This window comes from Anabas testudineus, chromosome 14 (genome assembly GCF_900324465.2).
Source record: "Anabas testudineus chromosome 14, fAnaTes1.2, whole genome shotgun sequence".
NCBI classification, from domain to species: Eukaryota; Metazoa; Chordata; class Actinopteri; order Anabantiformes; family Anabantidae; genus Anabas; species Anabas testudineus.
In genome coordinates, this window is record NC_046623.1 from 16,831,682 (window position 1) to 16,847,254 (window position 15,573).

General features: G+C 37.3%; 2 protein-coding genes across 3 annotated transcripts in view; one reads left to right on the forward strand and one right to left on the reverse strand.

Moving 5' to 3' along the window:
* The window catches only part of gabra6b (gamma-aminobutyric acid type A receptor subunit alpha6b), an 80,000-nt gene extending 73,218 nt beyond the window's left edge, over positions 1 to 6,782 (reverse strand). Inside the window, exon 1 of the mRNA XM_026372758.1 lies at positions 6,701 to 6,782. The gene's annotated coding sequence lies outside the window, so the exon portion shown is untranslated. The remainder of the gene's footprint in view (positions 1 to 6,700) is intronic.
* LOC113170606 (gamma-aminobutyric acid receptor subunit beta-2) overlaps positions 1 to 9,278 on the forward strand; it is a 48,289-nt gene extending 39,011 nt beyond the window's left edge. The window contains exons 6-10 of one of the 2 annotated variants that reach the window (XM_026372753.1): positions 3,061 to 3,198; positions 4,906 to 5,058; positions 6,609 to 6,853; positions 7,611 to 7,751; positions 8,311 to 9,278. In XM_026372753.1, coding sequence (XP_026228538.1) covers positions 3,061 to 3,198; positions 4,906 to 5,058; positions 6,609 to 6,853; positions 7,611 to 7,751; positions 8,311 to 8,658 — 1,025 coding nt within the window. In that variant the 3' untranslated portion in view covers positions 8,659 to 9,278. The remainder of the gene's footprint in view (positions 1 to 3,060; positions 3,199 to 4,905; positions 5,059 to 6,608; positions 6,854 to 7,610; positions 7,752 to 8,310) is intronic. The other variant, XM_026372754.1, reaches the window with a different exon arrangement.
* The last annotated feature ends 6,295 nt before the right edge of the window (positions 9,279 to 15,573 follow it).

Consider the following 15,573-nt stretch of genomic DNA (forward strand, 5'->3'; position numbering starts at 1 on the left):
TGGAGTAGAGTTGTGGTAACTGGTAGTCGCACATTAGGAAGAACCAGCGGGTCACTGGTCATAATGTATGGTTTGATCCAATAGGACAGAACACATTAACTCTGAGTTTGAAATCTGAATCAGTCAGAAAAGTTATTCGGTGGTGGTTTTATTACTTGAGAAATGTATCGGAAATTAAGTTATGCTGTTTGCCCGTGACCTGACCTGCTTTTACTCCATCCCATCGCGACTAATATAATTTTCTTATACAGTCCACTTAGTAGAAAAGCACTTAATAGTCTGCAGCTGCTTTTTACTGGAACTAAGAAAAGAGAACACGTTAATCTCATTTCACAATTCCTCCGTTGGTTACCGAATGCTTTATGACTGCATTTAAGAGATTTGAGATTGATTATCTCTACCACATATCTTACAGTATGTGAAGTAATGATAATGATAATGTGGTATCAATACCCAAATCCACTCTATCTGAATGTCTTGAAAATACAGTACAAAATTTGGGGGGAAAAACAGACCCTAGGTCTACTTCTGCCAAGAGGAAAAAAAGAGGCGTCATCAGAGTGTGAGGGTGTTAAAAGCAGTCACTGAAGACTGCTTTAATAATTCAGAGCAACGAAATAGGTCACAAAAGTATTAATTAAGGAGAGCAGGGGCATGGGGGAGGAAGATGATGAGAGAAGGAAAAGTGACGAAATAGATGGACACATAATAGTTGAAACTCAGACCGTGACACAAGCACGTGGACATTTGTGTCACAGTTCTAGAAGACAGAACAACAACCCCTTATGTAAAGAAAGTTACGTCTATAGTTTCTATATTACTGTCAGCATCTGTCTGCTTCAGGTCTGGTGCACAGAGTATAAGTCAGCTATGTGTCCAAAAAACACTAAGAAATCTGAGGTAGGAACCAAACCACAGCTCTAAAAATTGAGGTCTGTATCTAGTATATATATAATAAGTCTATCACAGGTAGGAATTCCCTCTAAATTGAATGAAAAATGTTTTTCATTAATTTCCCAACCCTGTCCTGTCATAATCATAATCACATATACTGCACACACCAACTCAGCTGAAACATTTTCAGCCTCCTAAATCTCTCCATACAAGTAACAGTCACGCTAATGCACAGGAGAAGTCAACATCCACACATGCAATCAAATGATAAAACAATAATCACACAGGCAGACCAAACAAACATGCATGTGAATCCACATCCTGCTCCAAACATGCAGTTGTAACAACCATTCCTGCAAAAACATCACAAACTAAATTAAGTTGCATGTCGAAATGCTGAAAAGCCATTTTCGATTGCTGTTTAATCTCCTGCGGTTACCACAAATGGAACACTAAGCATGCACAATGAAAGTTTGAGCTTTATCAATTTCATGATGTAAGACTAAAATATTCAGTTGTCTTGGGTCAGCAAAGTGTATTACAAGTGTGGACCTCCTCTCTCACTGCTGAATAAGATCACTGCTAGTTAGCGATGTAAAAAAAGAAAAGACAGACAGAAAGAAAGAAAGAAAGAAAGAAAGAAAGAAAGAAAGAAAGAAAGCTAAGTTAATAATTATTTATGTTGATATAGTGATCAGAGGAACATTATGACACATGCACAAGACATCCCAATAAAACAATAATACCATATACACAGTTTTAGTAGTAAGTCACTCTTCTAAAAAGAGTGCACTAACCCCAGCTGTCTCTTGTCTCTTCATGTCCCCTCATCTCATTTCTCTCCCCTCTCTGCGACCAATGCTCTGATGCCCTGAGGTCAGAAGACATGACAACTGCACCAGAGCAGACCGTAGGCAGTGGATTATGCAAGAGCCAAGTTTCATGGTCTAATGAAAATTTCTTTCTTTCTTTCTTTTTGCCTTTTAAACACTACTTGTCTTCAGCTATAAGTACAGCGCGCCATGTTACTCAATCATTTATGGCGCCTGCCCACTGTCTGCTTCACTGTCCATGTCTCCACTGATTTGGCCAAAATGAGAGCAGAAGAAGGAGTAGCTTTGGTTGAGATTAATATTAATGAACTTGCTTCTTGTCCCCTTTGCAGAATTTATTGGACTTCAGCAGTAAAAATGGAGGCAAAGCCTGGTTATTTAATAATTATTGTACTAGGTATTAATGATTTAGTTGCTTATGGGACAAAACATAATAATAAAGTTGACTTATCCATTGTTTATTTAGTCACTTATTCCATATAAAGGGTTTCTGTACTGTACTATGATGCAGTCTAAATCCTGGCTGAAAATGTTCATACAGTTTATTCCTGTGCAGGTGCTCATATAATTGCTTTGAAGATACTTTTTCAAGGATTCATTAAGGGCAGATTGGACATTGGTCTGTATTTGTCAGCCTGGCTACAGTGCTGAAAAGAGGCCTGGGGTTGTTCTTATTTGCCTCTATTAATAAGTAATAATATGTTGTTCTAGCTTTATGGAGGACTCTTTTAAACTTTTAAACTTTCCAGGCAGGATTAATCTAAATTAGTGGTATGCCACCTTCTTTCCAGCTTAAGTTATTTCTGCTTTGAGCTACAGATTTGTGAATTATACCATGGAGCTAGCTTCCTCTGATTCACTGCCTTCTTTTTTTAGTGGAATAATAGATATAGTATTGTTTGGAGTGATGCTGCAGTATTATCAATAAGACAGTCAACAGTCAACTTGTAGTAATATTGAGATGACTTCCCTCCTCTGTGTTGGTACATGGCTCTGAAAAACAAGATTCAATCAGTTCCTTAAATTTTCTGATAAACATCTGCTGTAGTAGATCCTTAGTCGCCCATTTATGGCTGTACTATTTGACCTACAATGGGAGCTAGTACAAGGTTTCAAGATGAGTTAAGTGCTTCAAAGTGGATTGGTTTTAAAATAATAAATAATAGTAGGTGATAAATCTGGATTTGCATGTGCAACTGCATACACACTTTATCAGACCAAATCATGCCAAGTGATTACTTAACTGGACTGTTTGCATTTCAGACTATGAACACATGTACTTACCATTAACAACATTAACTAATTCCTTATCTTATCTATCTTATCATCTCAGATGGTTACACTACAGATGACATTGAGTTCTACTGGAGAGGAGGAGACAACGCTGTCACGGGGGTAGACAAGATTGAGCTTCCTCAGTTCTCTATTGTGGATCATAAGCTCATTTCCAAGAATGTCGTCTTCTCCACAGGTAACGTTCTGAAGAGACTAAAATGCTCGTAAGCATGTATGGCCATTTTTTCCACTAACACACACACAATACACGGAGTGTAAGTGCCACTATGCTATTAAAAGCCCTTGATTATTGCTGGCACTTAGGGATATTACAAGTCATTGTCATAATGCTGAGGCAAAGTTGAATCATAGAATATATCATGGCATAGACTCACTGCGTGCAGATATCTATATGGAGAATAATATCCATATCCATTCTTTCCCAGAAATGCTAATGATTAATTGTTGTACTAGAAGACAGGAGATACTATGACTTATTTAACAAATAAAAGGCTCTCTAATACAATGAAATATTCCTCTCTCTGTATTTTCCTATTCATGAATTTGTCATGTAAGCAAGTGTAAGCGGGACTGTGGTTCTGCTGAGTAAAATTTCTGGGGCAGCTCTTGAACTATTGTAATACTGTATTACCTCTGAATTGTATTAATACAATAACAATGTAGAGATGCCACCTACTGTATGAGAGCTTGTTGTGTTTGCTTGGCTGACATATTCCACACAACCTTATTAATAACTTAATGCTTGGTGATGAATGACTGTGTGTGCGCTCATGCACTGCGTCATGCACGGATTTTATTATCCGACACAATGATATGGTGGTGGGGGGGGGGATTCCCTTTTAACGTGCTGTCTATTGCAATATGGAGGGACCGACCTGAGGGTCACTCAGAAATGCAAACATCAGCAATGCCTGGGCATTTTTCCAATACAAGTGTCATGTTTCACTCCAAGGATAGGCAATGCTGTTGTTGCTCTTATGAATAATAAAGTCACTGTTGCCCTTCTATTCTGACTATTTCTACTCAAGCTGTCATAAAGAAAACAATTTAGTGATTCTCTCTGAGGCTCATACTACTGTAACCTTAGTTAACAAAAATGGTGAGTGTGAGTGTGATGGACTCTTAATGTTTAAAAGACTTTATCCTCGTTCTTCATGCTTCTTCTGCTTTTCCATGACTTTCTCGTGAACTATAATTGCACTGTATTCTAGTTTTTCTTGTGGTGCATTCCCTCATCCAGTTGTAATTTGGTTATGCAAGTCAAACTGAATTACAGCCAATTCCCTAAGGAGAAGAGTGTGTGTGATGATACAATTTGCCCTTACCAAAAACCTGCCGAGGGCTTTTTTCAAATAGAGCAGACATAAGCGAAAAAGAAGACCCTTAACAGACAAACCACCAAACCTCGTGCAATATTGTGCATAAACACAGGCAGTAGAGCAAAGGTAATTCTGGAGAGTGCTGATGCTTCAGTTCAGTGGAGACAACAGATTTCTGCTTCTGCAGTGGACAGCCCAGAGAGGAGGGCACATCATAGCTAAGCCCACACTGTAGTACATATATGTTAAAATTATTATTGAGTTTGAAAATGTAACGCATAAATGCATGGTTGTAGCTTGTAGGCTGACAGACAGTCTATCCACAGTAAAACTTATCAAGAATAATGTTATGCAAGGTAATAATGTTACAGATTATTGTCTGAATAGGACCTGTTGTCTGAACTTTGATGATCTCTGAGAACATCCCAAAACATTACCAATAAAGGATAGAATAAAAAGAAAACATGAAATACTGAAGACACGGCATCTGGGATAAATACTGACAATATGTCTCCAACGCTACCTTTGTTTTCTGTTTTTCTTCCCCTGTCGCCTCTCTGCAGGTGCTTACCCTCGTCTGTCCCTGAGTTTTAAACTGAAGAGAAATATCGGATACTTCATCCTACAAACATACATGCCTTCGATCCTCATCACCATCCTCTCCTGGGTCTCCTTCTGGATCAACTATGATGCGTCTGCTGCCAGAGTGGCTCTAGGTGAGGCTTGCCGTACATATACACAGTAGATACAGTAGATAGGCAGGACATTAAAACAGGCATTGGCTCTATAAAGAAGACTGCTGGCACTGGAACAGACTCACTAAAAAATCCAGAGGAACGCTATAAATATAGATAACTGTAGATGAACAGTAGACATATTTGACAAAAGGTCGTGCAGGAAAATCTGAAATCTGAAAGAACTGAAAGTTCAGTGGGCTTGCTTGACCCATGTTTTATATCAAATAATGTGTTTGCTACTAGAATTCCTTCTGAACAGGTAAAACAGAATGGATTACAGCGCTGCAAAGGCCATTAATTTTATGCAGTTTTTAAAATTAAAAAGTTTACATTTGGTGATTCACACATGTTTGCTTTAGTACAACAACTGCTTTAGCCCACAGATGATGAATGAACAGGTTGTTTTCCCCACTATGTAGGGATTCTGAGCTGTTCCCTCCCGTCATCATTGATTATGTAAGCTCTGTGTGGCCTGGGAGGTTTGTATTTGAGCTTCTAGCTTGTTTGTTCATCTGAAGCCCGCTGTCTTCTTTCCACCCAATTCCATCCACCCAGCTTCATCCACCCTTCTGCCCATCCCTCGCTTTAGTGGACAAGGCAATTTTGCTGATTGACGACTGAGCTGCTGTGATCCGAGGGGAATGCATGCATGGGATTTGATGGGGGGAAAAAAACGTAATGCTCCTTAATGGAGATAGGTCAGCAGAGTTGGGAAATGTTCAGTCACCCCCCCAATCTATACTAAGTTCAGGAACCGCTTTACTTTGACCTGGTTTCAGGCATTAAAATGGACCTGGGATGGTTGAATCAGCACAGATTTCTCAATCATTGGTTGTTATTGTTGAGCTTCTGAAACAACAGCTTGTGAAAACTGACTACATCCTATTTTAAGTAGTGGTGACATGACAGCTTTGTAACAGCTCTAATTATTTAGTAACTGTTTACAAAGATTCTCAAAGAAAACTTATTGTGTGCTTTTAATTTAAAATGAACATATAGATACTACAGCAGTCACACACTACTTTAAGGACCCTACACCTATGAACCTGTGCATTGTTAAAAGTGACCAAAAATATATGAAAAAGAAATTACTAGTTGGACTTAGCTTGAGTATAAACCCAGAACACAAGACTGTCTCACTAGGTCTAATGATCGAGAACATGGTTGACGTTTAAATTTCATATTGTTGCTTCACTTCAGGTGCATGTCATTTAGCTTTAGACTCTGGTTTCGTTTGAAGTCATGAGAGTAAGCCCCTAGGTTTTATTGATCCTGACAGGCTTTATGAAGACCAGGCATGGGCTCAGGTTGATTACAGAGTTGTCCTGCAGTGAGGGGGATTAAAACTGTCACACAGGCATCAGAGCAGTACAGTAAATAAGGGTTTCATATAGTTGGTGGTGCTGATTTAATTTGTGAGTGCATGCTTTACTAATTAGTGGTGATTTTTAAAAAATGCAGCGTAATTTCCACTGCTCATGTAGTTTATCAGCAATTAAAATATTTTGCCTTTGGTCTGCCTCTACCAGGTATTACCACGGTGCTCACCATGACTACCATCAACACCCATTTGAGGGAAACCCTCCCCAAAATCCCCTATGTCAAGGCCATAGACATGTACCTTATGGGTTGCTTCGTCTTTGTCTTCCTGGCTCTACTGGAGTATGCACTGGTAAACTACATCTTCTTTGGTCGGGGTCCACAGCGTCAGAAAAAAGCCGCTGAAAAGACGACAACAGCCAACAACGAAAAGATGAGGATGGATCCAAACAAGGTAAGAAAGTTTAATTGTTATTTGTAGACCTGTGTTTTGTTTTCAGAGAAACTGACTAACCTACGCAGACCAATCGCTCATGCTGTGTAACCCATACACTATGTTCACATATAAAGTGAGAACAATTTCTTACATATTGACAGAAACACACACTTACTTTACTCTGCAGAGGAATGTTAATTATTCATAAAGCTGTCTAAGAGCTCAGAATAATTACTAGCAAAGAAAATAAATGACACAACTTCAAATGGAGCGTTGACCTAATGTTTCCTGCTTTCACTGTGCCCAGTACATCCAGCCTAATAAGCTTGAACTATCACTGTTTGAAATCCAAACATGACATGTTTTCAGCTGAAACACAGTGAAAGGAGACTCTTGGCTCTTTGTCTTGGTAGAAAGTTGAGTTCACCTTCCCATTTTCTGCCCCTAGATAAAATCAACCAAGTGCTTATAAACGACATAATAGAGCTGCACATCGATATTCTGACACCATAAAGGCAAACCAGTGAACCAAGAAGAAAAACTGTTGCATTAATAGCCTGTGAGGAAAAAACACATGTGATCCTTTAGTAAGAGTATCCTGTATCCATGTGTAGTTCACGTTCATATGTCTTTGCACTTACTTGTAGGCACAATTTAGTAATTTCATAAAATGTCCATTTATTCCAAATAAAACCCACCTACACAAATGCAAATTCCTTCCTCTACTCTTCTGTTGCTTACAGTAAATAACCATTACAATTCTGTTTGCTTGCAGTGGCTGGTGGGAAATGTAGTTGGCAGAGATGATACTCTATATGCACGAATGAAACAAAGGGATCTTGATGGTCATGACTCAATGTGGGAACCAATCTTTGTGGATGACGCAGCAATTGGGCTGGGAGATCAAAAAAATAAGGTACTGCAAAAACCTATTGTAAACAAATGTCAAACTGGATAAAACGGGATAACGCATTACTAGTGTGGTTTGCTTAAAATGCAGGGATGCAAAATAAGATGTAAACACATTACTGGCATACTGTATTGTCAACTTATATACAGTATATGACATATCCTTAACAAGCAGTCTTTTTCACATCTAGCAGCTACAGGCAAAAGCATTTATTAAAATTTTATAGTATTTTCTGGACCCATGGAGAGTCCAATGTATGTCCCAATACACTCTCCTTGTAGTTACAACAATAACTGTTTGGATCTTCAGCTTCCAAATGCTCCGTTATGTTTACCAGCTAATTTCTAACTTCTCAGTTTGTTGCCTGTTCAAAACAAAACAGTGGGCTGAAAGACACTAAAATGCTGATCAAAATTATCTGTGTGGTCACTAGCAGAAAAAGCCCCTTTTAACCATGTTTATTTCCCTCATAGTTAATTACACAATCTGAAGTATGTCATTTAGAGATAATACATGTTGCCTGATATTAATATATTAGACAAACTTGACTCTTTTCCTTGGGCAGATGGACCCACATGAAAACATCCTTTTGGGCACCTTCGACATCAAGAATGACATGGGTGTTTCAGAGCTGGCTCTGGGTCTCAATGACCCTCGAAATACCATGCTGACATATGACAGCTCAACTCTACAGTACCGCAAGGCAGGGCTGGCCAGGCACAACTTTGGCCGAAATGCGCTTGAGCGCCACATGACTCAAAAGAAGAGCCGTCTAAGGAGGCGCGCTTCGCAGCTAAAGATCACCATCCCAGACTTGACTGATGTAAACTCTATTGACAAATGGTCAAGGATGATCTTCCCAACTGTCTTTTCTTTCTTCAACATTGTTTACTGGCTTTACTATGTGAATTAAAAAAGAACAAAAAGGACATCACTGAGGGCAAGAACAAACACAAAGTATGTTTCTTGTTTGCATCTGGTTTATTTCATTTTTTGTGACCTACTATAGTACTACTAGTACTATATTCAGGACTAAATCCACCATATCTTTGAATACCACATTTGGAATACCACGTGAAAACCTTGTAGAAGAGAGATTACAAACGAATAAGGTGCCTGTTCATGAGTAATTGTTTAAAATTTTACATGATATGTATCTTTGTCAGTTTATTTACATATTTTTTATGTTTTACTATGTTAGATTTATGCTACACATAAATCATTGCCAAAATGACATATCAGTTAAGATACAAATGAACAAGTGGAGATATTAATTTTAAATGGCTATTTACTTTCACTGGCACAACTTAAAAGCTAAGTTTCAAATCAAAAATGTTTTTTTAAGATTATGTCAAAGAAATTAAATCTATTCTCATTAGAATTAAATTATTTCCAAGAGCCTAGATTTCACAATTTACACAATTTATTTTTAGATCAACCCTTTTCTACTTCGGCATGTTGGGAGCATCATGTAACTTATTTCTGTATGTTTCCTTAGTTCATAAGACCTTAGATGACATTAGCTAATATCAGCTAAGCTCATTCCAAATCAGATTGCGCTCATTAAGCCTGAAGCTCAAACATGACATAATGTAAAGAAGCATAAAACTAAATACTAACTAAATATATAAAAAATATAATTCGGCTACTTCTTATTGTGTTCAATCCACTGTGTCAAATAGTGAAAGAAGGAGAGAAGTATGTATAACAGACAATATAAAACATTTATTTACTTATAAATTCTCATAATTATTAATATTTGGTTTTCCCCTATAGCACATATACATACGGTGTTTGTCTTTGGGATGTACTGCATCTGAAGAAAGTAGTTTAGCCTTTAAACAGCTGTATACTGTATGTAAATATCACCTGTATAGTATTTCTTATAGGGAAAATATGACCTATAAAAATTCCTTTTTTGCTTCCTATTCCGACTTTCTTGGATATATATTTACTATTTAACACTGCTAAAAATGTTCACAACTGCAGAAAAGACACTACTAGTATATAATAATTCTTTCATAGTTCAAAAACAAACAAAAAACTAAAAAAAAAAAAAAACATGGATGATAAAGCTATCATGGTCCACAGAAAGACAGGAACACAGAAAAAGCACAAAATCATCAAATGTCAGGTTTTGACAGTTATTTTAATATACAATTTTATGCAGATAATTTTATTTTCTTTCTAAAGTTTATAAAGTGTATCTGCCTCCCACGCCAGATTATAATTATGCATCATTTCCAGATTGTAAAAAAACTAATTGATTATCATAAAGGACACAGCCGTATATCCAAAATAAAGAAATTACAGTTCATTTACTAATGATATTGTGTTTTTGACCATATGTACTCAAGGTAGATTTTATAAAAGATTTTGCACACAAGTTCTTAAAAGCCATACAGGCTGTAACGTAGTTCACTGAATTCCTGGTGCTTATGGGGGCTGCTTTAAGAGGAACTTTGATTACAGTTAAGGCTCCGATTACTACAAGGTTAAAATGTAAACACACAACTAGGGCTGAAATACACAAGAGTGTCAGATCCTCCTCTCCACAAATTTGCCACACTGTGTATAAATGAACTGTGACGTTAGAGCCTCTTCTCTGCCTCAGTACCAAATCATTCATCAGACTGAAATGCTAATTGTCACTAGGAAATCAAGTAGGAGAAGCTGACATGAAATGTTGGTAGCAAGTGACGAGGGATTATATATGAAACTGTACCCAGATCAGAGCTGAAAGGAAAACAGGGTCCAAATATTTTCTTTTAAAATCAGCCTTTGTCTCGAATGGTTCAGTTGATTTCACGCAAGAGACAAATGGATAATTTCTCCTAGTTTGCCATTCACGTTAGTTGTGGAGATGTGAGTGAACATTAATAATCTAATCTTAAAATGGTTTACTTCAAATGTAGTCTCATACAGGTTTGTTTCACTGCATGCTCTGTAGAGTAGAAACTCCTTGATATTGTGTTTTTCATCACTTTCACCTGTCGCTCAATTCTTTATTTGTGGCTTTATGTTTAATTCACTTCAAATACAAACAAACATACAAATATAATAATGAATTTCTATTTAAAAAAAAGAATATTTGATTGGTATTGGAAATATTGATATAAAAAATATATATATTTAAAAACTACATTTTCAAAAGCGCTGCCCATTGACAATGTGCACTGACTTACAACATAGTGTTTACATGTTACACATAAAATCACATTTTCTTGATCAATATAATGGAAACTGCACATAATATGTAATATGTTATATTTTGTTTTGGGTATTTTGATAGTTCCAATGGTTATGGCAACAATAATAGTCTCATCTTTTCTCTTAAAGTTGATTATTTTGTAAGTTAGCTTATAAAACAAAAGTGTTCTATCATAAAATTGTCAATTGGTAATGTAAATTGTTCTATAGATTAGGATTTGCTGAATTCAAATTTGGGATCACGTCCCAAAATCACATGTTTAAGTATGTATATATCAGATAATATATTATTAACCATCAATTGGAACGTAATATTCATGTAAATAACTATGTGACATTTCTACAGAAAAGACAAAAAAGGCATTTTCAATAGCATTTATACTGTAATGTTAAGAGAAAAAGAAAAGGCTGATGTGAAGCAATGTAAATAGTCTATTTTGCAGTGTCACTTGATCACTTCTTGTTTCTTTTTGTTTAAAGCACATTTCTTTGGTTTTGCCAAAATGTATATAAGTATTCATGAATGTAGTTGATATTCTTTTGCAGCATGTATTTGCTGTAATGTGTCAGCAAAGGTATAACAATTTCTTGCACCAATGATCAGCTAAATAGAGCTTAATGTATAAAACACTTTCAAACACACACACAAACACAAGGGTTGAGTGATAAAGAGGCTAGTGATGCCTTTCTATCAGCCCAAAATTTAACCATCTCAGGTCAGCACAACTCACACCCAAGAATTGTACTTAGGGAAAAGTACATCAGTGAGCGTACAGTGACATTTGTTCGCTTGCTATGTTGTATACACGTCATACATACACATACAGTACTCATACTGTACTAATAGTAATGGCACACGTGGTATTAAAAAAAATGTTATTAAGGTATTAAATCCACCTCAGCCATTGGCAAGCCCCAAACTACCCAATATAAATACATTTCTTAATATCTCAAAATAATGTTGTATATGGTATAACATGGTGTATTTGAGTGTGAGAGTGTAGTGGGTGTATGTTGGCCGGACGGTAATGTGTTTCCAAAGCACACCGGCAACTGGCAAGAAAGGTCTTGTTCATAAGTTACACACTTTGACTGTGTTTGTACTTCACATTGCTTTTTTTGTTTGATAGATTTTTGTATTTCTCTACTCCTGTGTAAAACACTGTCATTTGGGAAAACCTAAAAATAACCAATTTTGGCAATTTTCACATTTATACTGTATGGAAATTTCCTCCAGGGGTTCTGAAAACATTTATGCTAATGAAATCCTTTCATAGTCCCTTGTATTAACTTTGAAAATACATGATGGTAAATGGTTGGAAACTGGCTTTTTCTTAATTCCTGGAAAGTAAAGGTTCTCGGTAATGCAAAGCTTTCGCCAGACCGCAGAGTTTGCTCTGGACGGCAAGGACAGACTGACATCCTAAAAGCCTATATGACACATCTTGGTGACAGTGTGTGTTTGCACACACTCACAGAAGAAGCCTTAGCCTCCTGCTGCCCTGGACTTTACTCCAAGCAGCAGCAATCCTTCCTACCCCCTCAGCACCCTCCACCTTGAAATATCCTTATATGTGCCACTCACAAGAACATTCCCAGAAACCCTGAGCTGTAACCTTCTTAAAGATAAGCCCTGTAAAAGTCAGTGTCTGTCTTTGCTATGAAAACCTATGGAAATCAATACATTGTCAATAAATATTGTATACAGTTCTAAACATTTGTTATGGTTTTTTTTTGGTCTAAACAAAAAGAGTTCCCTGTTGCGTCCAAAACTTGTTGTTCATCACATAACCCCAGTGTAGGGGACGGACAACTGGACAATCTGAAAATATAGTGCCTCCGTCCACAGCTGTTACTGCTGTGGAGGCACAGAAAAGAAACCTGCTGTAATACCACAGACCACATTATGATACTGTTCTTTTTCTCTTTTATTTGTTGTATGTTTATTGTGAATTTAATGTGGATGTAATCAACTGTATTATGTTTTTGAATGAGCTTTTTCCAATCCACAGTCTCCAAAGTCACTTCTAAACTTTGCTGGCAGTGCGTGGATAAATTGTTTAAATTACTGCTCATGCATTTGCAATTCAATTTCAAGGCTTCTCATTACAGAAATCAGCACAGCACATTAAATGTTGGAACAAGCAATGTTTAAATGGAGTTGAAAGGTGCTGTGAGATGGAGGTGGCCAAGTATTGTGATTTCAGAAGTTCCAACAGTGGAAACAGTTCAAACAAATCAAAACTAGTCCTGGTCTCAATTATTTAAAAGCAGCAATCCTCACATAGCAGTTCAGACTCTGAGCTGATTTTGATTTAACTGAACTTTTAGAACAAAATTCCTTCATCTGTATTAATATATGCTCTAAATGAGAAGCAGCTCATTCTTCCCTGTCACACTCATCTGAAAAATAATTGCATTGCTTTTTTACAACATTTATTGTTAGATTTTACTGGTGCATTGCAGGAGAATGGGACGTACATCAGCTCACAGTGACCTCGACCTTTGACTTCAACCAAAATCTTGATGTTAATATTATATCCTCATATCACCATTTAGATAAAACCCATTTCTTACTTCCATTTCTTGTGCACAATACAAGGTAACAATTCAAAAGCAGTTATTTACTTAACAAAGGTGAATTTGTCACAGTCAATCATTACAATATTTAATGCATTGATGTTGTTTTTAGCTGTAGTGAGTAAAGGAGCGATATGACTTTGAACCAATGTTGATTTAGCCTGTGAAACAGGAATCTGAACGTCCACAGCAGCATCAAGTAGCTTTTTATCTGAACTTACCGTGGACGCTTCGAGAGGGAGGCACCGCCTGTTGCATCACAAGGCCCAGGCAGTTTGGAGTTGAAGATAATCTCCCAGCTCAGGCTCATTGGACAGTAAAGGTCGTTCTAATGTGCGCTGGTCACTGAAGACTGGAGATGCTGTTGTTTTCCAGCTTGAAAAATTCTCACTTCATGTTGTTGGTCATCCTCTGTTGTTTCTTCTTTTCATCTCATCCTGCAGCAGATATTTGCTTTGATATGTTTATTATCTAATTGAGTAGTTAACACATTTTGTTTTTTATTTTTTATTTCATAGATTATATCGAATATTTAAGCACCTCCACTTCTCTAAACAGCAAACAGACACATGCCCACAGTGCACACAAACTTGTCAGCACTGTCACAGGTAAACCCCGCCTACAACGATGTTCTGCACTTTTCATTGGCCAAGACATGCTGGTGACATCTCTAGAAAATAAATCACACTAACAACAATTAAAAAATTAAACAGGTTGAAGAAGAAGTTGACTTGCTAGATCTATGTCTCTCCAGGCTGATAACTACATTAATTGCCTTATATAATAGTTCTGCATGAGAATAGCAGGTCGAAGCATAAGTGTCGCCTCAAAAGTATCAACAATTATTAATTTAAAAATTATAATATTCAGCAACCTACCATCTACACGCCTGGATTTATTGTATATAACAGCTCTGGTCTGTCTGTGAAGTGTTTCTTATATTAGTGGTGACTACTTTTAACTAAATTTGTAGAAGTTGTAACAAGCTGAACATTGCCAAAAATCCCTGGTGGACATGATCAGAGATATTGAAGTGTTTTACTGTGTCACTATAAACTGTGGCTGTTTTGCCTCCATTATGTTCCATGTGTTATCAGCACATGGTAGTTTGGTGATGGGAGAGGTTCAAACACTGTAGTGTTACTAATATCAGAGAAGGAGGAAGCTGCTTAATGAGAGAGGCTGGTTTCAGAAAGTCAGCTGTCACTACACACTGCTGAAATGAGGCTGCACCACATAACTGAAGCTTTTAAAGTATAAGACAAAATATCACTTCTACAGAAGTAACGCTGCGGTGAATGAGATGCCATTAAAACAAAAACCTCCAGTGCCCTGGGGCAAGGGAGTAAAACAAGCCAAAGTTTTGGTGGAAGCTGTTTTTTCAAGCGTGTTCAAAATGCATATGTAGCACAGTACAAGGCGGCCTAATCAAAAGAATCTGCATCCCATGGCAACAAAGACCTTTTCAAATTTGCATTGCCTTTTTCAAAGGAGCACAGTGTGATGCTGGGAGATTGAAACAGAGCCACAGTGGTGTAGAAATAGAGCTCTGGTGGCTGCGGATAGGACATGAGTCATGACACAGAACTGTAGGCAGGTCTGGCATGACAACAAAGACATTAGATTCTAATGCAAAATGCTCCTATTCATATTTCACCCACAACACCATTTTTGGTCGTCACCCACGGCCTCTATGTGTGTGTCTGCGCATAACCCACGTTGTTTTTTTGTGTGTGTTTCTTCTAATTTATTCACTGTTTCAGCCTGAACTGATAAAGGGAAGCAGCGTTTGTTCAGCCAAGATTTCATACCAGGCAGCGTTGCTGCAACGGCTGAGTCACATGTCAGATTGCTTGTAACATAAAAACATGACTTTCTGAGCAATTACATACTGTATGAAGCAAATGAAGAAGATGACACACTGGAACGGTGCTCAAGTGAGTACCTGCCCATACAAAAGCCAGCTTTCATTCACATTGCTAATTACTCATGTGAGTCATGTTCGTTGAACTATTTCTATAAAGCATCGCAGCGTGAC